We start from the raw sequence: 26,585 nt of genomic DNA, 5'->3' as shown, positions 1-26,585 counted from the left end.
TGCTGAAGAGAAACAATCTAAGAGAGTAGCTCGACATGCTCCAAGTACATCTAGGACTTATGATGCAGAGTGCATATTTTGTCAGAAAAACAGCAAATATTCCAAGAGACAGAATACGAGAGAAGTACTGGTGCAGTGTCGAGAACTGCGAGCTGATGCAAAGATCAGGAGTGCAGCCACAAAGAAAAGGGACAGCAGAATCCTTGCCATTGTGAGTAGAGACCTTGTAGCAGCTGAAGGGCACTACCACAGGTCATGCTATAGACTTTACACCAAAGAAGAGGTTTCCAAAGGAGAGGTTGCCAGCAATGAAGATGATGATGCTGCAGCCCAGTATGAAGCTGCTGTGAATAAGGCATACAATGAGCTGTTCCTCTTCATCAGGATGGAGCTTTTTGGCAATCCTCAAGTGATGACAATGACTGATCTCTCTTCTAGACCGGTAGCTTCAATGAACTCCCAAGGCATTGCCCAAGTCAAGGAATCAACCAAGAAGCACATAAGGCGAAACGTGGAGAGTGAGTTTGCTGGAGCCTTGCAGATATTCCCTGATGAGAAAGGAAAATTCCTCCTCTATCCCGATAACTTGTCCATGAGGGAACTTGCCAAAGAAAATCAGTCTCTCAAAAGGGAGCTGCAGACCCTGAAAAGTGTCAGTGCACAAGATGTTATAGCCAAAGCAGCCATCAAATTGAGAGCAGACATTAAAAGTCAAGATGTTCCTCAAACCTGGCCGCCTGAAGTCAAACCAGAAGCAGAATGTCCTACCATTCCAGAGTCGCTCATTATCTTCCTGTACTCTCTACTCACAGGCTCAAATGATCCTGATCATGCATCCCAGAGAGTGCAGTGCCTTCTGCAGTCATTTGGCCATGACATAGTATATGCAGTCACATGTGGAAATACCAAGCCTTCCAAGCACATTGTTCTGCCATTCAGTGTCAAATCGTTGACAGGAAATGTAGAGTTGATAAACATCCTCAACCGACTTGGTCACAGTGTGTCCTATTCACAGATGGAAGAGATCAACACTGCCCTGTGTCTCCAGAAACTCTCATCAGGGAGTGGCATTGCCCTTCCAGCTAACATCCATCCTGGCATATTCACAACTTTAGCCTGGGACAATATCGACCATCTTGAAGAAACTGTCAGTGGTGAGGGAACATCTCACAGAGTCAATGGGATTGCTGTGCAAGCAAAGCCAGTCAACCCACTTCCTGTCCAACCCATGCCCACTGTTCCCAAAACAAAGAAGAGAAGCATTGATGGACCCCCACCAATGTTACCAACTTACAATGCTGGACAACGGGTAGGGCCACCACAAAGCAAAAAGTCAGATGCCGATACTGCAGCCAATAATAAGCTTGCCAGAGAGAAAAACCTTCTTTGGGTCCTAGCACGCATGTCACAACAAGAAGAACAGTCAGTCAGCAGCTGGACAGGCTTCAACATCCTGACTCGAGGAGAGATGACGGTCATCCCCGACAATATAGGCTATCTGCCTACCATCAATGCTCCAGCGACACAAATGTCTACTGTCAACGAGGTGCTTAACCAGTCACTGAGCATCATGCAGTGCTTAGGCCTGAGGAAGATTGTCTGTGTCTTTGACCAAGCCCTGTATGCGAAGGCTGTCGAGATCACATGGAAACACCATGACAAGTTCCATGATATCATCGTTAGGCTTGGGGTATTCCAAACCATCTGCACACTGCTGGCAATAATAGGAAAGCGTTTCCAAGATGCTGGACTCAAAGACCTCTGCATTGAGTCTGGCATGATTGCAGAAGGCTCAATTGCTGGTGTTATGGATGGCCGCAAGTACAACAGGGCAGTGCGAATACAAAAGCTCCTGTATGAGGCTCTCATGCGACTGACCTTGAATGGTTTCCTGTCCTGGTTGGAAGAAACTCACAGGAATGACATGGTTCACCTTAATGAGACACTGAAGACCATTGACAGCCTTGGGAAAGAAGTCTCACAACATGCTTTGAAGGAGGTCCTCGAGAACAGCTCTTGTACACGCATCATGGATCTATTTGAAGTCTACCGTGAGTTCCTTAGAGGTGGAAACGGCAGCCTCTCGAACTTCTGGATGTCCTATTTGGACATGGTTGAAATCTTGTTGGGGCTCATCCGAGCATCCAGAGAGGGAGACTGGATGCTACACTTGGCTAGCATTCGAGCAATGATCCCATGGTGCTTTGCTTATGACAGGATGAATTATGCACGCTACCTCCCCTACTACTACGCCCAGATGTCTGAGCTGCCCATCACACACCCAGATGTGTACACAGAATTCATGGAAGGAGGCTTCTCAGTCCAACTGGGCTCCACCAATCCCTTTGGCCGAATCCCTGTTGACCAAGCTATAGAAGAAACGGTGAACAAAGACACCCAAACAGCTGGAGGGACAAAGGGATTCAGCTTGAAGCCAGGAGCTGTGACCAAATATTATCTCACAGCTGAGTATAGAAGCATGTACCTCAGACAGCTGAGAGACCTGACAGGTCAAGGCAGGTGCAAATGGTCTCATCCAGATCTACAGAGTCCAAGGATCAAGAGAGATGAAGCAGATGTCCAGTCTCTCATGGACCTTATGGAGAATAACTGGCTCAATCCTATGTCCCCTGATGAGATTGATTTGGTTAGCCTCTCCACTGGCAACATGGCTCCACCTGATGTGACCACAGATCTCTTGAGAGCTCTTGAGAAAGGAGAAGAGGCCTACCAAGCATTCCAGCAAACAAGGTTAGATGCAGACCCACCACCTGTGAAATTCCACGACAAGATGACCAAGCAAAGTCTGAAAACATTCTCCAATGTCAGCACAAAACAAGCTCATGGAAAGAAAGCACAGGATGTGGTTCTGAAGGCAGATAGAAACCTTTTCAGTCACATGATCCTGGTGGCTGAAAGCAGGAAGGTGAATCTGAAGGATGTCCTTGCCTACCCATTGGGCCCACTACCATGGGCACTGGCAAATGCTGATGGGTCCTTACGAAAAACAAACAAGGCTGCACTTGCCAGAGAGCTTGAAAAGAATGTATCTCCTGCAGAAGACATCCCAATCCCATCTACTTCCATCATTGATGGGATGAGCCTGGTCCAAAAAATGAATGGCAACAACAAAACCTTTGCACAGGTGGCAGAGTCAGCCTTGACCCAGGTCCTCCATGAGGGAGCACAGAGTGGGAGGATTGATGTTGTTTTTGATGTCTATCACCAGACTTCGATCAAAGATGCTGAACGACTGAACCGGGGTGGAGACATCACTCTCCAGTACAAGAATCTTGCAGGGGGACACCACGTCCAGCAGTGGAGAAAATTTCTGTGCAGTTCCTCCAACAAGACCAGTCTCATCAAGTTTCTGGTGGAAGAGTGGAAACTCCCACGATACAGAGCTATGCTGCATGGCACGGTGTTGTACATGACCTGTGAGGAAACCTGCTAGAAGTTGACAGAAGATGGGTGTGAGGAAGCAGCAGAACTGCACTCCACACATGAAGAAGCTGACACCCGTCTGCTCCTGCATGCATTGCATGCAGCAAATGCGGGCTCAAAGTCAGTTATCATCACAGCTGAGGACACTGATGTCATGGTGGTTTGTCTTGGCTTCCAGAAGGACATCACCTGTCCCATCTACCAGAAGTGTGGGACTCAGAACCGTACACGGTTTGTCGACATCACCAAACTGGCAAGTTCACTTGGAGACAGCATCTGTGACAGCCTAATTGGCTTACATGCCTTCACAGGCTGTGACACTGTCAGTGCATTCGCTGGTCGAGGGAAGCTGAATGCCCTGAAGATAGTGAGAAAGCACACTTCCTGCCAAGAGACCTTTAGTCAACTGGGACAGACATGGAATGTGAGTGATGAGCTGTTCCAGAAAATTGAGCAGTTCACCTGTCGGATGTATGTTGCTAATAGCAGCACTGCTGAGGTGAACAAACTGCGTTACCAGCTCTTCTGCACCAAAAGGGGAGAGGTTGAGTCCAGCCAGCTGCCACCATGTAGAGACTGTCTCTTTATGCATGTTCAACGAGCCAACTATCAGGCAGCAATATGGAAGTGCTGTCTGCAGGCTAACCCTGTGGTGCCAAGCCCTACTAAGTATGGATGGACAGACGATGAAGGCAAGCTGGCCATTTACTGGATGCGCTCCCCACCTGCACCAGATGTGGTCTTGGAAATGCTAACATGCAAGTGTGTGCATTCATGCAAAATGCCAAGCTGCATGTGCCTGTCAAATGGACTTCCATGCACAGACATGTGCAGGTTACAGACCTGCAGTAACCAAAAACAGCAGGATGGTCCAGAACTGGACTTTGAACTTGGGGAGTCAGATGATGAGAGAAACGAGCAGTTTGATGAATGACAGTGTGATGATTCTGATGGTATTACTGTGGTAGTAGTCTATTGATGCACAGGATGTTGATTCTGGACTTGGTTACCCAGAGCTTGATAACAATAATGTAACCATATTCACATATACCCATTACCCTACCCATTACCATTACATATACCCACTAATGATATGGGATTACATGTATCATTGACTAAGTATATGTAAATGTCAATGTTGTTTAAAATATTAAAATAGTTCATTACCTCACTATGGTATTCCTTTTTATCATGTATTTTGATTGTGTATTTAAACAAATGTATAGAGACCAGTTTGTGACCTAACTGGCTTTGGTCTAGTTCTCATTTAAGGCTCACAATCACCTCACACAATGAAATAGTATGGGTATATTATACATTTCCTGAATCTTTACAGTCCTGTGAGTATTCCAGTTTTTGTGTTTTGTGTCCCTGATATTCCTAGATGCCACAGGGCTAAAAGAAAGTATATAGTTTAGGCGAACATTGCAGAAAGATGTGTGTTATTGACGGGTTGAAGAGCTCAAGTGACCTCTATATTTGTGAGAAATATCCACAACAGGGCTTGAATGAAAGCTAAGAAGCTCCCCTTTAAAATGATACCAAAGACAATATTATAGAACATTGAAAAATGTCCTGACCATGAGGCTAAACCAGGATATGCACCAGCGTCTAAAATGCAATTTAGTTTAGCGGGTGGTTAACTTCATGAGCTGATAACTGTGATACAGCTGCCACTCAGGAATGGTTATCATACCAAAATATCATCTACAGACATGGATCCTTTCAAAAATTATAAGTAAGTTTTGCCACCTTGAGTGTACCGAAATATCGTCTGGCCCATGGACTAACTGTGCCTTACAGTGTTGTCTTTGAAATATTGAGCCCATTCTGGTATATTGCATTCAGACAAATTCACAGCTATAAAACAATTTGATTTAGTGTTTATCATCACATAAAAAGACTTTATTTGTTAAAGGTAGAATCCAAAATTGATGCACACAGCAGCAGTCCGCCCGACTTCTGCCATTGTTTTGGTCAGACTACGTAAACGTTGCTCACTTTAGTACTTGCAAATGATAAAACCAGCCAAGGCTGCACCGCTTTCAGGTCTTTTCTTCTTCTTTTTTTTTTGAGGCTTTCAGTTGACTCGGTTTCGCAAATAAATATTCAATGTTGATGATTGGGTAAGGCGTGTCATGTTTCTGCACGTTTCATGTTTCTTGTTGTGAGTAGAGCACTCGTGTTGGCACAATACTCCACATAGGCATGGCGGTGAATGACATTATGGATTGTACCTTTAAATCCTGAATGACAACCCGAAGACAGAATTCTCTCAGTTCTTGTGCCAGGCACATACATTAGTTTTATAGTATCTGGTTCTACTACTTTGGACTTGTTATCCTTTGAGCCATTTGTACTATGCAATCCATCCCCGGGTGAATCCATATTATTTCTATGCAGGCCCCTTCTCAAGCTTTTACTGATTATTCTGCCTGTTTTCATGCTCAATATTCCTCTGTAATCCATTTGCCTTCATGATTTCTGTTACATCACCCAAATTCTATAAGCCTCCTTTGGTATGAGAGTATTCTCTCACAAAAAGCGGCGTAGCTCCTAATTACATCCCGGCCTTGGCGAAATCAGCAAATAATTCAAAATATCCCCTTTAGAGAGTTGATGGAGTTTGAGTCTAAGGTTTTACTTTAGTGTTTTCTTCCTTTTCCAAACAGCCTTGTAAACTGGGAAAGAGTTTTGGTCAGCTGACACCAATGTTGGTTTGGAGGTTTAGCGACAGACTGGAAAGTGCCTTTAACGGACACATGACGAGCATCCACACTCGTATTATGACGTGTGAGGGGAAGGTTTCACATTGGTGGAAATTGTGCGTGGTTTGCATCACGGACTAATGGTTAAGTGTCGTCTAAAACTGACTTAGAAGAGGTGCCGAGAGAGACGGGCGGTAATCTTTGCAAAACTCATATGACATATTCAGCTGCATTTGCTCTGGGGTTGACGTGAACCACAGTTGCGAGTATTTGGGGTCAATTTCTTTGAATATATCCAGCAAGTGGAGGAGAACTCCCTGTCCTCGAACCACCTCAGCATTGTAAAACAAACTCACAGATGGTCAAAACAATGTTGTAAGCGCCACTATCCATAAGCCAGGTCTCGGTGAAAAATGCAGGTCGCCCTGTGAGCCTGTTGAAAAATGACCGGGGCTTTCAGCTCATCACTCTTTTTCTGGAGCGACTGGATGTTAGCCAAGATTACAGCAAGAAGAAGACTGGGAGGGACACAGTTTTCTCTGTCCCTCTCTGAACCATTCTGTTTTTTGTTTTTTTGTTTTTGGTGTCCTAACATCCTGAAAATCGCATCATTTGATGATTTAGATGTTGTTTGATCAATGTCACTAAAGGTGAAACTATTGAATTCTCAGAGTTGGTTTGAAACACAAGACAAAGTGGGATAAAGTGCACAGGATAAATAAAAGATACATCCATCACAAACGGCTTTGCTCAACTCTTTACAATGGGATCAGAAAAAAAAACATCAAATGCAATACATGGAACAAGAAACAACAAACCCATTTGTAAAAACACGGCAGATGGAGATTGCTACTGGTTTCCACGTACTAGCACCTCATCTGTGTAATGGTTGACAAATGATGGCTCCTGTACATTTGTGATTTGGGGTAAAACCTTGGCATGATGGCTCTTGCAATACACATCATAGTCCTTCATGTAGAGAGTCTATGGGATATAGACACTTGAGGATGTGTGTTGGCAGAAAAGATGAGGGGAGGAAGAGGGTAAGATAAAAGCAGAGGCAAGGAAGAAGAGGAGATAATGGCCAAAGCAATGGTGGAGGAAAACTGAAGATTCATTGCCAACAGGGTCAATTTACCCTCTCATTCCCCTCTGATTGTGGTCTGTCATATCCATGCCTTCTGTGCCTCCTCCCTCAGGCTAACCCTTGTCCTGCATCTCTCATTATCACTCATCTGGTCCCCATCAGGATTAATCACTGCACCATATTTAAGCCTGCTCTTTCATTGTGTCCTTGCCAGATTGCCAAGGTTCTCTCATCATGTTTCGCCTTGCTCACAGCCATTTACCTTGCAGAGTCTTAAGTTTTGATCCATGCAACAGTTGCCATTCTCGTTTTGTCTATTCTGCCTTATTTTTGTATTCTCATCGATATTGCCAAGTAAAGGGCGTTTCAATTTTCGAACAACTACATGTCTCAGCCTTGTTTGTGTCTGTGCCTGAGACTCACTCGAACCCCGTGAGGTCACTTTGACTGCAGATGCTTCTTTTTGTAAGTTATGATGAAATTTTGTGCAACCACATCATGAATATGTGCTTTGTTGTGATGCAAAACTGCCTTACATTGTTTTTTTTGTTTGTTGCCAGTCTGCAATAAAATGCACCCAAAGTTAGCTATGAGTTATGCTGCCTCAAAAGCCAACCATGTCTCATAATAATACAATGCAATGGACCAGAGGGCACAAAAATACAATAAATCTCCCTCAGCTGCAAACCCGATTGAGCTTGCTGTAAAGTAAAATGGTCCAATTCATTTTTGCTTTACCACAGTTCATTCCAATGTTCCAACACCCACCATCGCTTAAGAAATGCTGAGGAGTCCCAGCGGACAAAAGCTGTTATAACCCTGATGCCCTGGTAATGTGCCATCATTCAACTGTCGAGGCAGAGAATTGGAAGCTGCCATAACAAATAAAGTCAAATTAAAACATATACATTGTGGGCATCCGGGTGGCATGGCAGTCTATTCCGTTGCCTACCAACATGGGGATCGCCGGTTCGAATCCCCGAGTTACCTCCGGCTTGGTTGGGCGTCCCTACCGACACAATTGGCCGTGTCTGTGGATGGGAAGCCGGATGTGGGTATGTGCCCTGGTCACTGCACTAGCGCCTCCTCTGGTCGGTCGGGGCACCTGTTTGGGGGGGACTGGGGGGAATAGCATGATCCTCCCGCACACTAGGTCCCCCTGGCGAAACTCCTCATTATCAGGTGAAAAGAACCGGCTGGCGACTCCACATGTATCGGAGGAGGCATGTGGTAGTCTGCAGCCCTCCCAGGATCAGCAGAGGCAGTGGAGCAGTGACCGGGATGGCTCGGAAGAGTGGGGTAATTGGCCAGGTACAATTAGGGGGAAAAAAGGGGGGGAAATCTGAGAAAGAAAAAAAAATACACATTGTGCACTTCATGAATGAAGCTCTTCACCTTACCAGTCCCCAGTCAATCAGACCAAGCTCCATTCCACTGGTTCCTTTGTCAAATCTGCCAACTTATTTCTGGTGAGATGATCTCATGAAGGGAGTCACTTCCAGTCAGAGTTGTTTTTTTTATTTTTTATTAGATGCTCTCCACCTCAGCACAGGCTTTTAAACTAATGTGGGTGTTTTGTGCAACAGACAAGGGTCCTACCTTTCGACGGTTCTGTGCGCTTGGGCAGATCCAATGTGTCATAGTTTTTGTCATTTTCGCCATTTTTTCTGCCTGGGTAGAGAAGAGGAGTGGAAGCCAGATGTCAGATTCGCGTACTGAGACAGTAGGATTTAAACTGACAATGTCCAAGAGACTGCTGCACATATGTATGTTACATATACTGTGTATGGAAGTGTGTGGTTTTAAAGTTATCTCTAACATGTCAGTCGAGCTCTGTGTAAGTGTGTGTGTGTGTGTGTGTGTGTGTGTGTGTGTGTGTGTGTGTGTGTGTGTGTGTGTGTGTGTGTGTGTGTGTGTGTGTGTGTGATACCCCTAAGTGAGCTATGTCTGTCTGCTGCTCAATACTTTTACATATATACTCAATGAAGACATCACACATAAAAATGGCATTGGCTATTAGACACTAGCATGCTCACAGAAATGAAGTATTCTGAATGACAGAAATGCAAGCCCACACAAACACACACACACACACACACACACACACACACACACACACACACACACACACACACACACACACACTAACTTCACTAGTGTCAATTATACAGATGAGCTCTCAATGTCCATTTTACATACACACAAGTACATCAGCACTAACTGGCACTTGTGCGCGCACACACACACACACACACACACACACACACACACACACACACACACACACACACACACACACACACACACACACACACACACAAAACTTTCCATGGTGAAAAGCGGTGTTTCCCAAGGTGGCAAACGGCTTGAATAATGCAGTGGAGGGTGACGATGGAGTGGGGCAACTACAGCTCGGCCAGCTAATTAACATGGACATACATGCCTATGGGACAGCTGAGAGGTGGAAAGGGATGGGGAGATTTCTCATCTAGCGGCTTTAGGAAGACCTGAGATTACCGTCGAGGACGTCAGGGCAGACAGTGGTACTCCTTGAGAGAGCGGCTGTCACTACTTCCCCGCTACTCGAGGAAGTAGTTCTGACAAAAACACTGCTGATATACTTAGAGCGGCCAGTTGTGCTGAACAATTTATCGTTTCAGAATTATTTTTTTTTACTACTTTTTTGATCCCTGTGGGGAAATTCCTCTCTGCATTTAACCCATCCTAGCTGTGTAGCTAGGAGCAGTGGGCAGCCGCCGTGCAGCACTCGGGGACCAACTCCAGTTCATCTTGCCATGCCTCGGTCAAGCGCACAGACAGGAGTATTAACCCTAACATACATGTCTTTTTGATGGTGGGGGAAACCGGAGCACCTGGAGAAACCCCACCGCAGAGTGCAAACTCAACACAGAAGACAACCTGGGATGCCCCCCAAGGTTGGACAACCCCGGGGTTCGAACCCAGGACCTTCTTGCTGTGAGGCAACAGTGCTCAGCACTGAGCCACCGTGCTGCAGAATTGACCACAATATACACATGTGCAATAGTCCCAATGTAGGGGATGCAATGTGATGCAAACTGGGCCCATCAGTCATATTAGGCTGTAACTCTTACTGCTTGATGGAAAATTAACTCAATAAGATCTACTTTTTATGACCTCTCTTGAAGAAGAAATATTGTAGTGCAACTGACAAATAATATATCGTAGTCTGACTAAATTACTCCTTGGACAACTTCCTTATTTTCTCCACTAAAATCACCCTCGTCATTTCCAGAGTGATTAAATTCTATGCAAATGGAGCTGTAAAAGTCAAAAGCTACATAAATCAGGTGAAATCGTTGAATTTCGATTTATTCTTTAAGATTGCAATACATATTACAAACACTAATATATCATAATGTTGATTTTTTTTCCCCAATATCATCTAGCCCTTGCGTTGTGATTGAATAGCATGAGGTTACTAACGGGGAAACTGCTGTGAATGGTTATCAATCATTTCTTCTAAAAAAAATAGTTTGGTTGGTAGTAAATAGAGCAAACACCCTTCAAATTAAATTGGGTTTTGGAAAGAAAGGGATAAGTCAAGATCCAGTGGGCTAATTTGTGCCACCGCACACTCCCCTTACCTTTCCACTATCTGAATGAGATGAGGAAAACCGACAACCTGGGGTTTGGAGGACGCTGGACAAATGCTTGGTGGTTATATGCAGTGCTAGGTGTAGTGAAGGGTGCATAATGAAGAGCTCTAACTTCGAAACCCCAACTTCTAAAAGTCCTTGGCACTTTCTTACACTTTGGAGGACGTCCAAGGTACTTCAAACTGTTTTCTACCGCCAGCGAGCGAGAAGGTGTGGGTGGAGGAGGAGGATGAGCAGGAGGAGGATGAGGAAGGGGAGAGGAGGTTGGGTGAGTGGGAAGGGCTACAGTATAAAGACAGTGACTGAGGAAGAGTACACTCACCTTGATTAAACCATTCCTCTATAGTTAGCCAAGGAAGCAGCAGGAATGCCAAAAAACACAAGCCAGGAGAAGAGAAGAGGCATGGTGAAAAAGGCGGGGCGTGTGTGTGCGTGTGTGTGTGTGTGTGTGTGTGCGGTGGGTTAGAAGGCTGACAACATTCAAACATCTGAACAGCTTATCTTTTTTTTTTTGAAGAAAGCAGGTATCTTACACACTGGGGCAGAGAGGAGAATGGTAGAAAGCTAAAGAGGGGCAATAAAAGACAGAGAGAGAGCGAGAAGGAGGAATACACAGACACTGAAAGAACATGAGGGAGACAATGAATAAAAAAAGAGAGAGAGACAGAGAGTGACTGAGACGGACAGACAAGCAGTGGAACAAACAGGAAGACAAGGAAATACAGAAGAAAAGGAAAGACAGAGTGGGCCTTTCATTAGAGCAGGGCACGGCTATGCTCAAAACGAGAGGACGCACTGCCAGCCAGCGTGTGTGTGAAGGCCCTGCTAAAAAGACTGCCTGGGAAGGACAGAAACATGCTAACGGAGATGAATAGAAACGCAACTAATAAACCAAATCAGCTAAAACAAAGGTGCAGCCCAGAAGCTTCTGGTGATCACAATGATAATTCACACTGGCGGCGATGTTAAAACGGTGGGGAAAGCCTCAGTGTGTTGTCGTTACACGTTGCCTCGTTTCCTGGTTCCCTTTCCTTTCAGAGGAGCGTGCAATGTTTTAAACTTGGGCCATCTTCAGGGCCTGCAATGACGAAACTCATCTCATTAGTCAGTGTGTGTGTGTGTGTGTGCGTGCGAAAGCAATGAAGTGGCTAATTGCTATCTTTATAAATCTGTACACACAGCTGCTTCTGTACCGTTTTGAACCTATGAACCTGTGTGGTTTCCCCACCGGACCGTAAAAGGGCAAAGGTCACTGCCTTTTGGGTCACACCTCATTGGCTGAGTGACTAATAGAAGCCATTAATGTTGTAATGAGAGATAAGCGTGTCGTTCAGCTAATAGCCTCGGAGACTGCTGATTAAGAGATTGCTAACAAATACAAATGGCCCACATCTGTTTAGGGGGTAGTCTGCGTGGTGCTGAAGACGGAGTTTCATTTGAAAATGAGATGCCGCACATTTGAAAAGTATGACAACCACTCTGATAAGCTAGACACTGCCAATACAGTAATCACTACTATTGCCGATGGGTCAAATTCTGAAGACCTTTTTTTTTTTGTCCTTTCTCTTTTTTTCTCCCCAATTGTACTTGGCCAATTACCCCACTCTTCCGAGTCATCCCGGTCACTGCTCCACCCTCTCTGCCGATCCAGGGGGGGCTGCAGACTACCACATGCCTCCTCTGATACATGTGGAGTCGCCAGCCGCTTCTTTTCACCTGACGGTGAGGAGTTTCGCCAGGGGGACGCAGCATGTGAGAGGATCACGCTATTCCCCCCAGTTCTCCCTCCCCCCTGAACAGGCGCCCCGGCCGACCAGAGGAGGCGCTAGTGCAGCGACTAAGACACATACCCACATCCGGCTTCCCACCCACAGACACGGCCAATTGTGTCTGTAGGGACGCCCAACCAAGCCGAAGGTAACACGGGGATTCGAACCGGCGATCCCCGTGTTGGTAAGCAACGGAATAGACCGCTACGCCACCCAGGCGCCCCTGAAGATCTTTGCTGATGGAAGCATTTTAGAGACTGTGATCATACGTGTTTTAAAAATATGGAGTAGTGGACATCCGGGATTGTTTCTCAAAACTAACATATAGGAGACTGGAATTAAAGCCTTTCACTGGTTTTCAGCAGTCAAAACCTTGCAACAGAAAGCATGAGTGCGTACGCCAAAGGCTTACACATTGCACACAAAAAGCTGCCAAGTAAATATTCCCAAACAGAGGAGTTAAGATATACGTGGAACCCTGTTGCAGTCAAATATTTGTCTAATTTCTCAATCACCTAGTCGGCAAATGTCCCGAATGTAAACAAGAGGAGCGTGAGATCTAAATAGAGGCTGGATATTGGCAGACGCTGAAAGTAGAAAGTTAAGCAGAAACAAGGGAATTTCTGTAGCTATTTTGTCATACTACACTTTCTGTTGTCCAATTCCACCTTGCTCTTTTCTGCAGATCTTTAGGGAAAACTAGCAAGACACAGACAAGAACAATGAATCTGTTATATGAAACACATCTTGAAAGAACTGTTCTTCAGTAAAATATCATATTTATAGATGTCATAGTATTAGATTTCGATTTTTGTTTTATGAATCATTCCTTCAAGAGTGTTGTCACTACTTTTCAGTGTTAGAAATCTCGTGCGGAATGAAACTCTTCCAGACGCTTAATCTAAGTGCGATTAATCACTTCATTTTCTGGTCTCTCGCTCTTTCCTCCTCTTCACCTTTGGCCTTCTTGCCTCCGAAGCAGCCAGCGTCATCCTTCTTCTTCCTCTGTGATCCCGCTGAGCCTGGAGCCTGCAGCGCTGATGGATCCTGGAACTTCTCCGCCCCTGGTACCTCCTTATGGACGTGGTAGGATAGGTTCCTCATGATACACACACAGTTCTCCACAGACTGTAGGGAAGGGAGAGAGAGATACAGGACCTAATCCAGATGTGTGCACAGTATTTTTAGTTTGTATTTGCCACTTGGCAGAGTCCAGACTTCCCTATGTCACCTGTCATATATCATCTAGGTATTACTGCAGAGTATTATGTTCCCTTCTGGCACCCGTAGTTGATTACTGCAGAGCGTTAAGGGAATCTGTGTGCACAGTGTGTTATGTGAAACAAGAGTTCCAGTAAAGGTGCATAAAGCGCAACTCCCACTCCAGATGGTCAGGTGCCTGGTGTAAGTTGAGATAACATCATGATAGAACATCACCGATGTGAATGTTCAAGGAAATGTTTTGAGTGTAAGTGTCCACATTGGAGATGGGATCACTAACACTGGCAGCAAGGTGCCTAGCTCTACCCACTCAAGGTCCTATGAAACAACAATTAAAGCGTTGCAAGCTTCCACGATTTGACCGAGTTAAACAGAATGGTCAGGTGGTTTTTTTTGGGGGGGGGGGCTGGATTTGACTGACAGCCAATAAAGGCCAGGCATTTTTACAAGAACGTTGACATCGATATTCTATTGGCTGGTTTCAATTTGGTGGTAGAAGATTGATCGTCTTTGCTCTAACTCGCTCCCAAGTCATTGGACATTTTTTTAGTGTGATGCAACTAGAAGGGTAAAACATTATTCTTATCAAAACAAAAAAAACACAAAAAAAACATACTTTGGTGAATTTCTAGGACAAAGAGTTAAATAGATGTAAATTAAACACAGATAAAAGAGATAACAAGAATCAAAATTCATTTTTCATTTCGCGGGACATTTTAATACACAGGGAATGGAACCCCCGAACCCTGACAAGGTGGGAGCCATACTCTACCTACACGGGACTACATGACCAGGTTCAATGGGCACCGCTAATGTATTAGTAGCAGTAACAGTGAGCAAGTATTTCATTTATGTCACGTACACAGATTTATGTGTGAAGTCATGAGTGTCTTGACGCATGCTCAATAATCCAGGTAAGGAAATCCCAGAAAGTTGAATCAGTTCATCTGAACACAGCGTTTATTGACAGAAACGTTTCATCACTCATCTACGTGACCTCTTCAGTCTCAACTGACTGCAGGTATCCCCACCCTTATAAACAATACAGTGGCATAACAACCGAAACCAACGATCAGTTTCATATGCAAATTGCCGTGACCATTAACTAGAGTTACAGTGGCCATGGGTAGTATTCACAGGATTGCCATGAATTGTATATCGCGGAAACTAAACAGACACTGGCCAACAGGATGGCACAACACAGAAGAGCTAACACGTCAGGCCAGGACTCCGCAGTCTACACCCATCTACAGGCCGGTGGCCACTCTTTCAAGGATGAGGATGTGCACGTCCTTGATAGGGAGCAATGCTGGTTTGAACGGGGAGTCAAAGAGGCCATCTGTGTGAAGAGGAAACGACCATCCCTGAACCGAGAAGGGGTGGGGGGGGGGCGGTGGGGCTAAAACTCCATCTGCCACCATCTTACAATGCTGTGATTGCAAACATTTCCAAACCCTCTGTGAATAGTACACATGGCCATTGGAACTCTAGTTAATGCTCACGGCAATTTGCATATGAAACTGATCATTATTTCCGGTTGTTATGCAACTGTATTATTTAAAAGGGTGGAGATACCTGCAGTCAGTTTAGACTGAAGAGGTCACTTAGATGAGTGATGAAATGTATCTGTCAACAAATGTTGTGTCCAGATGAACTCATTCTACTTTCTGGGACATAGTCATGAGTGTTTATATGTATACGTGTGCCGTCCTACCTTGTTATCCATGTCTTTCTTCCCTACAGCTGACTGGAGGGCATGGAGCAGGGCATCCACCAGCCCCTCGCACTCCCTCAGTCTGCGCCGTGCCTCTGCCCCGTCTGAGCTCACGTTTCTGGGAGAGGGAGAGAGAGAGAGAGAGACAGGCATATAAGAGACTATTCAAGTAGAGTACAGCTACTGCACAATGTTGACAGGTAACAGCTGCTCTGAAACTACTAGACTGCAGATGCAAAAAGCTGCATCAGCCTCAGCCGCATGCAGACGCATCTTGCAAGGATTCCCAATGAAACTCTGCTGCCAAAGAAGGCACGATCTGTGGAACTGAGGATGACTGGGGCTCCAGCACAATGCTTCCCCCCCCCCCATCTTAACTGACGGGTGGATTGCTTTCGGTGCACATGTAATATTTCAGACGGATGGCGATTTGGGTATGGGTGTTTTTAAATTAAAATAATAATCGGGTGCTGGGCTACATCATGCGCCTGATTCCCACGCAGCCCTTGGGAATCAGGCACATGAGTCCTGTCTCTTTCTATGTTTTTTTTTTGTGTGTGTCTCAAAGCATACAGCCCTAATATGGGGAAAAAAACTGCTTCGCAATAAACCACAGAATGATGAAAATATATTTGACTTTTACTACAAAGGGAAACACCGCCCCTGTTACATCAGCCGGGGCCTTAAGCTGAGCACAGCAGTAGTTCTGGTGCAGTCTTAGAGCATTTGTCTGTCTGCCTGTGAAAGGAAGGGCTTTAAAGGGGGTTAAAGGAAAGCTGGGGCTCCCTGCTCCTCACCAGGGACTTCATTTATGAGGGCTTCCAGCCCACATAATCCCATTACCAACCTCCAGCAAGTCCTGTAGAGCAGTGCCAGCCTTACCGGGCTAAATGACAGGATGGTCAAAGCCAGTGCCTTACTGTGCTGTGCCGATTGACACAGGTTACCATACTTTACCATACTTACATATGTTTTAAAGGGAAATGATCGTGGTTTTCAACATTTCCTTCTATATATGATGTAGAGATTACACTCCATTAGCCGCCGTAAGACTGAGCAGCCTTATCTCTAATCTCAGAAATACCGCCGAAACCGTGGAAAAGTGGCTGCCAGTGATGTCCCTGGGAGACAAGCCATAAATGTGAAAACTGCAACCCTCACTTCTCGATTTGCTGCTTCCTTTGGGTCATCAAACTATTGTATAAATAGATATTACGGCTTTTGTAGCAAATTGCCCCCCAATGTCTTCTAGAGACAGTGAAACGCTTCGATCCTGTGCACTATCAAACTTTGTCATCATGTGCAGCACGGGCAAACACATTTTCTACACAACATCTCTGTTCTTTACTATTATGGAGGGTTAATAAATGCTTGTTAAAGCTGAGTTATTGAAACACTTTACCTTTAAATAACTATTAACTGAACCGATACAAGATATATTTTTTTGAGTAGTAGAGCACCAAAGCCCAGGTTTGATTCCTCACCAACACACCCGTCTTATCTTCTTTACATTGGCTTCCCATCAAGTTTATGATTCATTCTATTTATTTATTTATCTCATCTCAGCTCATCTCATCATCAGCCTCTTCTCCGGGGTCAGGTCGCAGTGGCAGCAAGATAAGTAGGGCACTCCAGACGTCCATCTCCCCAGCAACACCCTCCAGCTCCTCCTGGGGGATCCCAAGGCCTTCCCAGGCCAGATTGGACATATAGTCCCTCCAGCGAGTTCTGGGTCTCCTCCCAGTTTGACGTGCCTGGAAAACCTCCAAAGGAAGGCGCCCAGAAGGCATCCTAATCAGATGCCCAAACCACCTCAACTGGTTTCTTTCGATGCAAAGGAGCAGCGGCTCTACTCCAAGCTCCTTCCAGATATCCAAGCTCCTCACCCTATCTCTAAGGCTGAGCCCTGACACCATACGTAGGGTGTCTGAGCTCAGCCTTAGCCTTATTTATTTATTCATTTATTATTAGATTTCCCTCCTTTATTCTCCCCAATTGTATAAGGCCAATTACTCCACTTTTCCGAGCCGTCCCGATCGCTGCCCCACCGCCTCTGCTGAGCCGGGGAGGGCTGCAGACTACCACATGCCTCCTCCGATACACGTGGAGTCACCAGCTGCTTCTTTTCACCTGAAAGTGAGGAGTTTCGCCAAGAGGACGTAGCACATGGGAGGATCATGCTATTCCCCCCAGCCCCCCCCCCCCGAACAGGTGCTCCGACTGACCAGAGGAGGCGCTACTGCAGCAACCAGGACACATACCCACATCCGGCTTCCCACCCGCAGACACAGCCAATTGTGTCTGTAGGGACGCCTGACCAAGCCGGAGGTAACACAAGGATTCGAACCGGTGATCCCCGTGATGGTAGGCAATGGAATAGACAGCTAACGCTACCCGGACACCCCTAGGATTCATTTTAAGGTTCCTGTTTTCACGTATAGAGCCCCGCATGGTCAGACACCTGTGTACATCTGTGACCTGCTCCATCCCTACATCACCAGTAGGTCATCATCTTACATTACACCAGCTTAGGTCTTCTGACCAGGGCTTACTGGTTGTCCCTTGCTCTCCCCTGAAAACAAAAGGTGATGGTGCCTTTAGAGTTGTGGCTCCTACACACTAGAATGCTCTTCCTACAGACATGCCATCTGTGGTCTCTGTTGATGTCATCCTGAGTTTTCTCCCCCCCTCCCTTTTTTTCTGACAGGGATTTTCTCATGGAGTTTTTCCTCATTCGTGTCTAGGGTCCAAGGAGAGAAGGCGTCATATATTGTCGTGTATTGTACTGATTGTAAAGCACTTCGGGACAACATTGTGATTTTGGGCTATGCCAATAAACTTGACTAGATACAACTGCAGTGAAATATTGCAAGCTACCGTTAATTGTTTTTTTTATCAGTGATCTATCAGGTGATTTTTGCACACTAGCTTGTTTTTAATACGCATGTTTTTGTGTGGATTTGTACCACAGAAATACCTCTTGCTTTTCAGTAAAATACATCTTTAATGGGTGCTTTGTGTGAAGTATTATGAGTGCAATAGATCTCAACTGCACTGCCCCTACCCATGATCACGTCTTTTTTCCCCGTTTATTTTATTAGCTCTTATTATATTAACTCTGTTGATGCAGTCAGAAACAAACTCTACCCCTGACAGTAATAGTACAGACCAGGCAGACAGCAGCAGCCATCTGGACACGCTGCTCCCCCTCATGAACCTATTCATCCATCTTCAGCCAGGAGAAAATTGCTGCCACCGCTACTCTAAAGGATACAGAGGAGAGCATGCCTCGGATTTGTTGACAGCCATGCATTTAGGGCAGACAGACACAGTGTTTTTATTGTCAGCTGTTTCATTTCTGAGGGTCTTTCCAAGAGCAGTTGTCATGATGGAGGTATGTGGGGGTGGGGTGGGGGGTATAGATGGTGCAACTGTTACTGGGGGAACGCAGCATGAAGATGCTGCTTGCTGCCTCTATATGTTGGACAGAGAGTCTGGTGTTGGATATGTTTTGCTTTACCCAGTTTGTTTTACAATCTTAGCAACTTTTATGATGCCAACAGGCATAAAGAGTTGAATCTAGCTGTACTTTTGCAGATCAGTGCAACTGGATGGCTTGACTGCATCTATAAGATCTAGACAATGGTGACCAAAAAAAGTTAGACACCAGCAAGGGAATGTGGTGGCCAGGGGCACCACAGTTCCTTTTGGAGCGAGATGCGGTGAATGTATTAAAGTTGTCCCAATCAGTAGATGAGCTGTTTATGCCAGCAAATCATGAGACGACCTCATAAACCACAGCATTAGGCTGAGATAAGGCTTGGGAGATAAGGCATGTAATTAAAACAAACTGAAGATAAAGGTGAGTCCTTTGTTGGATATCGCAGGATGGTTGTGGAGAGTGGTTTTTGTTTAAAAGTTAAAGGAATTAGCAGATGTGTGTGTGTGTGTGCGTGTGTGCACAAATTCTGGCTATTTCTGTGTTTGTCTCTCAGTTTCGGCTCCAACACTGGGAGGCTGTCAATCTGATCTGAATGTGTCTATTGTGAATCCCCCTCATAAGATGCATGAAGGTCACTGGGTGCCATGTGGTCATACAAAGAAAACAGAGCTGTCTTTGAGGAATGTGGTGGACTAGCACAACAGAACCGGCAGAAACTGATAAAGATGGATGGAGGCATGGCTGGCCCCTGGAGTCACTCTCCACCTGCCACCACAAGGCCAGGGACAACAGTATTGGACCATATGTGCAACTGCCTGCAGACTCACACAGACAAAGGCATGCTACATGCCAGCACAGACATACAAACAGTATGAGCCCTCTGAAAACAGATAAATTCACACAATTTATATGCCAAAATAAAATAAAAAAACAGGCACACATAGTTTTAAAACCTGCAAACTGCATTCAGTATAGTATAAAGATTTATACATATAGACACAGATGCACCCAAGTGCAACTGCCCATCAAACACAAAGATACTTGCAAACGCAAGTGCATGAACACACACAAACACACAACACAAAACACTCACCTAAGCATAAGAAAATGATCAACTAAGCCTTTTTAATAAAACTAGCCATGGCTTTGCTGGCCTGGCTTGGTCAGACGTGAGTAAACAGAATCTCCCTTGCATCAGCACTTCTCACGACTGCAAACCCTGCATCTCCCTGGCTAGCATTACTAGGCAACAGCAGGGTTGGTTACAGTTGCCATGGAGACTATCTTTGGTGGCTCTGACTGCATCTAAGGAGAGAGTGAGGGCAACAGTGACAGATAGAGTGAGGTGATACAAGGTATTATGGTTGATGGGGTTGTGGTGCTCTTTGGGGAAAATGAAAACACATGCACACTTCCAACCAGACCCCCCCCCTCCCCTCCCCAAACCCACCCTCACACGACATAGAGGCCAAAGCGGAGCAGAAGTTAATCCCTTTAATAAGAGACAAGGTCGGCCAAAGGGCGGTAAAGCACAGATTGATTTGAACTCAAGACAGGAGGATTAAACTACAACAATTTTTTTTTTCAATGTCATCACCACCACCACCACCACCACCATACACCCTGAGGGGGAGAGGAATAGAGAAAGAGACGGAGATAATGACAGAGGCACAGAGAGAGACTGAAAGGCCACAAAAAAAATAAAAAAAGACAAAACAGACCAAGAACGAGTGGGGCCGGGCATGACGAACCCCACACTTTGAAGTTGTTACAGCACTCTGGGAAATCTCAGAAATGGGGCACTATCATTGTTCCTTTTTATCTCATTTTTCCCTGGCATAATTGTGGAACTGTCCCCTGTGGGAAACTATTTTCCTGATCTTTTCTGGCAGAATAAACACCATAAACTTCATAAACCTCGACGGTGGGTTGGATGTGTATGAAGTTCACTGGCATGTGAAAAAGCGTAACGTCAGTATCATTCACATACCTACTTTACTTTTTTTGGCGACCCTGACAATGACTTTGACCCAGTCTAGTTCAAATCATAACAGGGACTTTCTGAGATGGAGTCCCACACTACAGATCACCTTCTTTGGAGGCAAGAGATTTCTTTTTTCTTTTTGTAATGTTACAGACATACAAATAAGCACGCAGACAGCGAAATAAATGATCAAAAACACAAAAAATGGGGGCGTCCAGGTGGCGTGGTGGTCTATTCTCTTGCCTACCAACAAGGGATCGCTGGTTCGAGTCCGTGTTACCTCCGGCTTGGTTGGGCGTCCCTACAGACATAATTGGCCGTGTCTGCGGGTGGGAAGCTAGATGTGGGTATGTGCCCTGGTCGCTGCACTAGCGCCTCCTCTGGTTGGTCGGGGGGGGCTGGCTCTCAGGTGAAAAGAAGCGGTTGGCAACTCCACATGTATCGGCGGAGACATGTGGTAGTCTGCAGCCCTCCCTGGATCGGCAGAGGGGGTGGAGCAGTGACCAGGATGGCTCGGAAGAGTGGGGTAATTGGCCGGATACAATTGAGGAGAAAAAGGGGGAAAAATCCAAAAAAAAAAAAAGAAGGACATTAGGAAAGATGGATCCAAACAGGCAGAGATGTCTTTATGATTCTCGCTGGAAGTGCAGATGTGTTTGTAGGTAGGAGTCAAGGTGATAATATGATGAACAAGGGCTAACTGTAATGGTGAATGGTGTGTTTTATCAGCCGAGGGGGCTGTGACCATCAAGGCCTTACAGACTATTATCTATTACCTCCTCCGTGCACCCATGCCAGTTAAGTGTGTGTGTGTGTGTGTGTGTGTGTGTGTGTGTGCAGGTGTGTTTTTTTTGGGGGGGGGGGCGGTGTATGGGTTGTGTGTATGAGGGTTTACATATGTGAGAGTATGTGTTTGAGGGGCCAAGGTGGGGAAAAACACTGAAGCTATTAGCTTTTGAGAGCCCCCAGGGGACGAGACCTTCCCTCTTTAACACACATGGTCCATAGTAAGTGTGAACAGAATGGATGTCTGTGTCAGTATTTAAACGGTGAGGTGGTCTGTCTGGAGCCATGCTTAAAACCATTTTGATTTAGCTAAAAAAATGTTTTTAAAAAAAAGGTAACGATGGCAGTTGCTGCCTTTTTGCAATTCTCAAACTCTATACTGACTTGGTTGCTGTTGGTTTGAACTGAGCCCGAGACATTGAAACTTGTTTTTTTGAGTCTTTCTCCTTAATGAAAATGATGGGTCCCACACATTTTTGCAGGATAATCACTTTAAAAGGACAACAATTTGTGTCAGACAGGATTTTACTTTTTAAATACACAAAAGCCGTTGGCACCACAGCATTTTATAACCCCTTCCACTCTGAACTGCTCTTCCACCTTTGGTATAGCCAATTTCCACTTCCATCTGACACATTTCACCCATTATTTTCAATTCTATGGCTTTCTCTCAGCAGCAGCCGCGGCTTTCCCAAAACGAAGCCTGAAAGCTAGCCCGCAGTAACAAATGTGCAACCCGTGGCTCCAGTTTCAGAGTGGCCGAGTTAGGCAGGAAACCCACAGAACTGGCAACTCTGGCAGAGGCTCCCAACTTTTCACATGTGGTTTCTGACTCCCCATAAAAAAAAAACTTAACTTCCGGTCGGTCAATGTGCATATGTTGTATTGAGAGAAAAAGCTAGAATGCAATGGTCTCATCCTACTATGACATTTCAGGTTTATGTTTTCTGTATTTTCATTAACTAATTAAGCAAATACAAGCCATTTTTACAGTTTTTAATTTTCTATAAAATGTATCCGTAACGTCTTTATGCACACTCAATAATCCAGGTAAGAAAACCGCAGAAAGTTGAATCAGTTCATCCAGACACATTTATTAGGAGAAACGCTTCATCGCTGATCTAAGTGACCTCGCCACCGTATCTCTCTCAATAAACGGTGTGGTGCCCAGATGAACTGGTTCAACTTCCTGTGTATCCGTAATGCTTTGCACAGGCACCGGAGGGGGAATGTCTGTTTCTACATGGACACTACGTTCAGTTGTTTCAGTAAGCACCATCTACATGCAAAACCATCAAAACTCACCTCACCCGTATTGTTCGCACACCTTTAGAAAAACAGTATGATAACAATGGCTGCATTATGTCTTGATGCATGCTCAATAGTCCAGATAAGAGAATCGTAGAAAGGTGACTCAGTTCATCTGGACACAGCGTTTATTGAGATACGTTTCATCACTCATTTAAGTGACCTCTTCAGTCTCAACTGACTGCAGGTATCCCCACCCTTATATACAATACAGTGGCATAACGACTGAAATATGAATTTGCATATGAAAGGTTTCGGTTGTTATGCCGCTGTATTGTTTGTAAGGGTGGGGATACCTGCGGTCAGTTTAATAAACTGAAGAGGTCACTTAGATGAGTGATGAAACGTCTCTCTCGTTAAACATTGTGTCCAGATGAACCGATTCACCTTTCTGTGAACGGCCTCACAAAATAGCATGATTAAGATAATCGCATGAAGGGAAAAGCAGAAGCAGCGTTGCCTTCTCACTATCTCACTACAAACCAAACGTTTCTAGGAAAAAGACATGGTCTCACGTTGCAACGGATATGAGACATTACAGGGGGGGGGGGGGGACAAAAATAGTGAGCCAACTGTAATATGACTGAGTCAGTAGGGATAAGTGTTAGCTCAGAACGTCATTCCAGTAATTCCATGCAGGAAACGAACAATGATTACAGATATAGAGCCTGTTCTTATGACTTATCTGGCTGATATGTGCAGGGGCCCTGTGCAAAACAACAACCAAAGTGTGCCGATAGAGAGTTGAGCTTTGCATATAAGGAGAGACGAGTGTGTGCCTGTTTTTCCTTCTCACACATGATGGATTTATTCTATTCCTATCTGTGTTTCAGCTATTCAGTTCTTTTTGTATTTTGCCTGCTTTTGCCCTCGTATGTGATCTGCAATATACATACACAAGTAACTAGTTTAATTTTCTTTAAATTCTCTACTTTAGAAACAAAAGAACACTGAGACTGTGTCCGCCACAAGACTAGCATTTATTACTTTACACAAAAATAAAGTTCAGAGTCAGGGCTTAAAACTGAAGTTCCATTCACTTCGCAGATTAAGTTAATAGATGCTTTATTGGCTGCGGAGACACGATACCTGCGGCACTATGTATCGTCACGGCTGTAAAACCGTTTTTATTGCCAATTTAAGTGTCCGGTCTTGTTTTTGTATAAAAGCCATTTCCACTTGAGCCTTCAGGAAATTTGAGCTATTATTCACACAAATCTTTCAATCTACCTGGCGCAATTAAGTTTGACATTTCAGAGTTAAGTGGAGAAAAAAAACAAAACAAAATCAAAATGAATAAATAAATAAATTCCATGACATTTCCAAAAGGTTTTCGATTAGTGCTGTGGTGTGTACAGTGTCATTAATGATATATATATATATATTTATTTATTTTTTAGATGCCAAGCACCTCATGAACCTGGTGCTTCTAACTCACTGACTGTCATGCAGTCTAGCAGCAGGCTGTACCATTTGTGTAGCGCGGGGAGGGGAGGGGGGGTTGCAACCCTTCCAAAAGTGTTTGTGAGGGAATGCATCTAAAAATATATGCTGTTGTTTTATGTTTTTTTTTTTAATTCACATTATAATCCTCATTGGGGGGAAATTAAAAAATATATTTTTTCTGCATCCCCACCACTTTTCTCTCTTAGCCTCCCCCTTGTAGTCTATCACTTGGTACTGCCCATGTGGTTTCATTCACTGTAGGATTTCACAGAATCGCATTGGCAGAGATGTAAGTAAGATGCGCTGCATCACCTGTATCAAAAGCTTGATGTGCTCATGAGAATCAGTCTTTTGAAGAATGTTATGAAAGTGCTTCTGATGGGTCAGCTTGCTCTTCTGGGTTGTGGGTGAACTAGAAACACGATTCAGACAAGCTAACTTTAGCTCTGTTGAACTGCTGCAAATGCATCTATTTTACAATGCCAAGGTTAAGCGTCCAGTCAGGATGTGGTATGTAACGTTAGCTACTCAATTGTAAATGCACAGTAAATACTAGGTCCACATCCAACTGCAAACCTAAAACAATGATTCCCGATCATTATGTTCACCGCTGTTCTGCCTTGCATCTATGACACTATCCGTACTTGCTAAAGGATAATTTCTGCCTTTCGGCTACCTAAGTAATTCTCTTAGACTGTAATACCACTACCATAGAGCCGTTACCTGAGGCACCCGGAGGTGTTTTTGAAGACGGTGGTCCATTCAGCGTCTCGGGGCTTAGAGTCCTCATTGGGTTCGTGCTCCCATCCCGAGTGAGGGATGATGACCTCATTGGTCATGGTCTGCAGGCCGTGATTAATGATCACCATCTTCAGAGGCTCATAGGAAGAGAGGTTCCAAAGGGTTCCTGTGAGAGAAGAGAGGACGGAGGAGAAGGGAGGAAGAGACAGGAGAGAAACAAAAAGAGGACCATACGATAGGTAGACATTCACAGAAGAGGATGAGGGGGGAGGGAAATGAAAAGAGGAAGAGAAGCAGATGGGAGGATGAGAGGATACACAGAGGCACGCGGGCAGGATGCGAGGAGGTAAAAAGGAGGGGACACAGTTGGTATGAAAATGGAGACGAAAGACGAAATACCAAAGGACAAGAGAAGAATGAAAGTGGGAGTGGGTGACGAGAAGGAGGGTATCAGCAGAGATAAAAGGAGATGGCAGAAAAAGGAGAGAGAGAATTAGCATCATTTAACATTGCAGTGACAGTAAGAGAACCCATGCAGCATTGTGCCACTGCAGGTAACAGACAACCATCCACACGGCATCTCTTTGGATCAGTAGTGAACCAGATAAGATTAAAAAAAAAATCAACATCAAACTTGATACTGAGCTCTTTTATCTACAAGGACAGGCATGGAAACACATATAGCTTGTATTTTTCCCATATTCTCCCTGACAAAAAAAGCTCAACTATTATGAAGTAAATAAACTAAGATTTTCTTCTTTTTTTGTAAACAGAGATGACTATTCCACATATCAAAACCGCACACCAGCTTGTTGGATTGCAACATAATTTTAGAATACAACTGATATTCAATGCACACGTGACCCTACCGAAAGCCGGCAGTCTGACATTTATCACATTTTTGGGCAAAACCGGGAGGTATAAGTAGCTTACGGCCTTGGTTAGAGTCACATATTCCATAAAGTCACAAAATCATCATGTGATTGGCTTATTTTATTTGATGGATGGTAAGACAACCAATCTCATTCCACATTCGGCTACTCAGCAATGTTTTTGGATTAGGCTGAGAGTATTGCTTTATTATTTCATTCTATTTTTGGGAAGCTGGGTTGGGGGATTGAGGGAGCTCACGCTCCTCACCACCCACAGAGCTGGGGTCTATGCTGTGTAGTGATAGCAGGTCTAAAGAGACCGGCCGAGTTTGTCAGCCAGTTCGCTGTAGCCCTCCAGTATGCTTATGTACTATGATGGAGCTATCATCTCTTCTGTCTCCCCTTCCAAACAGTGCAGGCTGGGG

The 26,585-nt window shown here is 44.8% G+C and overlaps 1 protein-coding gene across 3 annotated transcripts in view; it reads right to left on the bottom strand.

Moving 5' to 3' along the window:
- The window catches only part of arvcfb (ARVCF delta catenin family member b), a 166,433-nt gene that overhangs the window by 60,321 nt on the left and 79,527 nt on the right, over positions 1–26,585 (bottom strand). For all 3 annotated transcript variants that reach the window (XM_056272893.1, XM_056272903.1, XM_056272910.1), the window contains exons 5-8: positions 25,271–25,454; positions 15,582–15,699; positions 13,603–13,774; positions 8,839–8,910 (exon numbers count right to left, since the gene is read on the bottom strand). In XM_056272893.1, the coding sequence (XP_056128868.1) occupies positions 8,839–8,910; positions 13,603–13,774; positions 15,582–15,699; positions 25,271–25,454 (546 nt within the window). The remainder of the gene's footprint in view (positions 1–8,838; positions 8,911–13,602; positions 13,775–15,581; positions 15,700–25,270; positions 25,455–26,585) is intronic.

This window comes from Lampris incognitus, chromosome 1 (assembly GCF_029633865.1).
Source record: "Lampris incognitus isolate fLamInc1 chromosome 1, fLamInc1.hap2, whole genome shotgun sequence".
Classification (NCBI taxonomy): Eukaryota; Metazoa; Chordata; class Actinopteri; order Lampriformes; family Lampridae; genus Lampris; species Lampris incognitus.
Note: the sequence above shows the minus strand (reverse complement) of the source record. Positions and strands in the feature narration are given on the sequence as shown.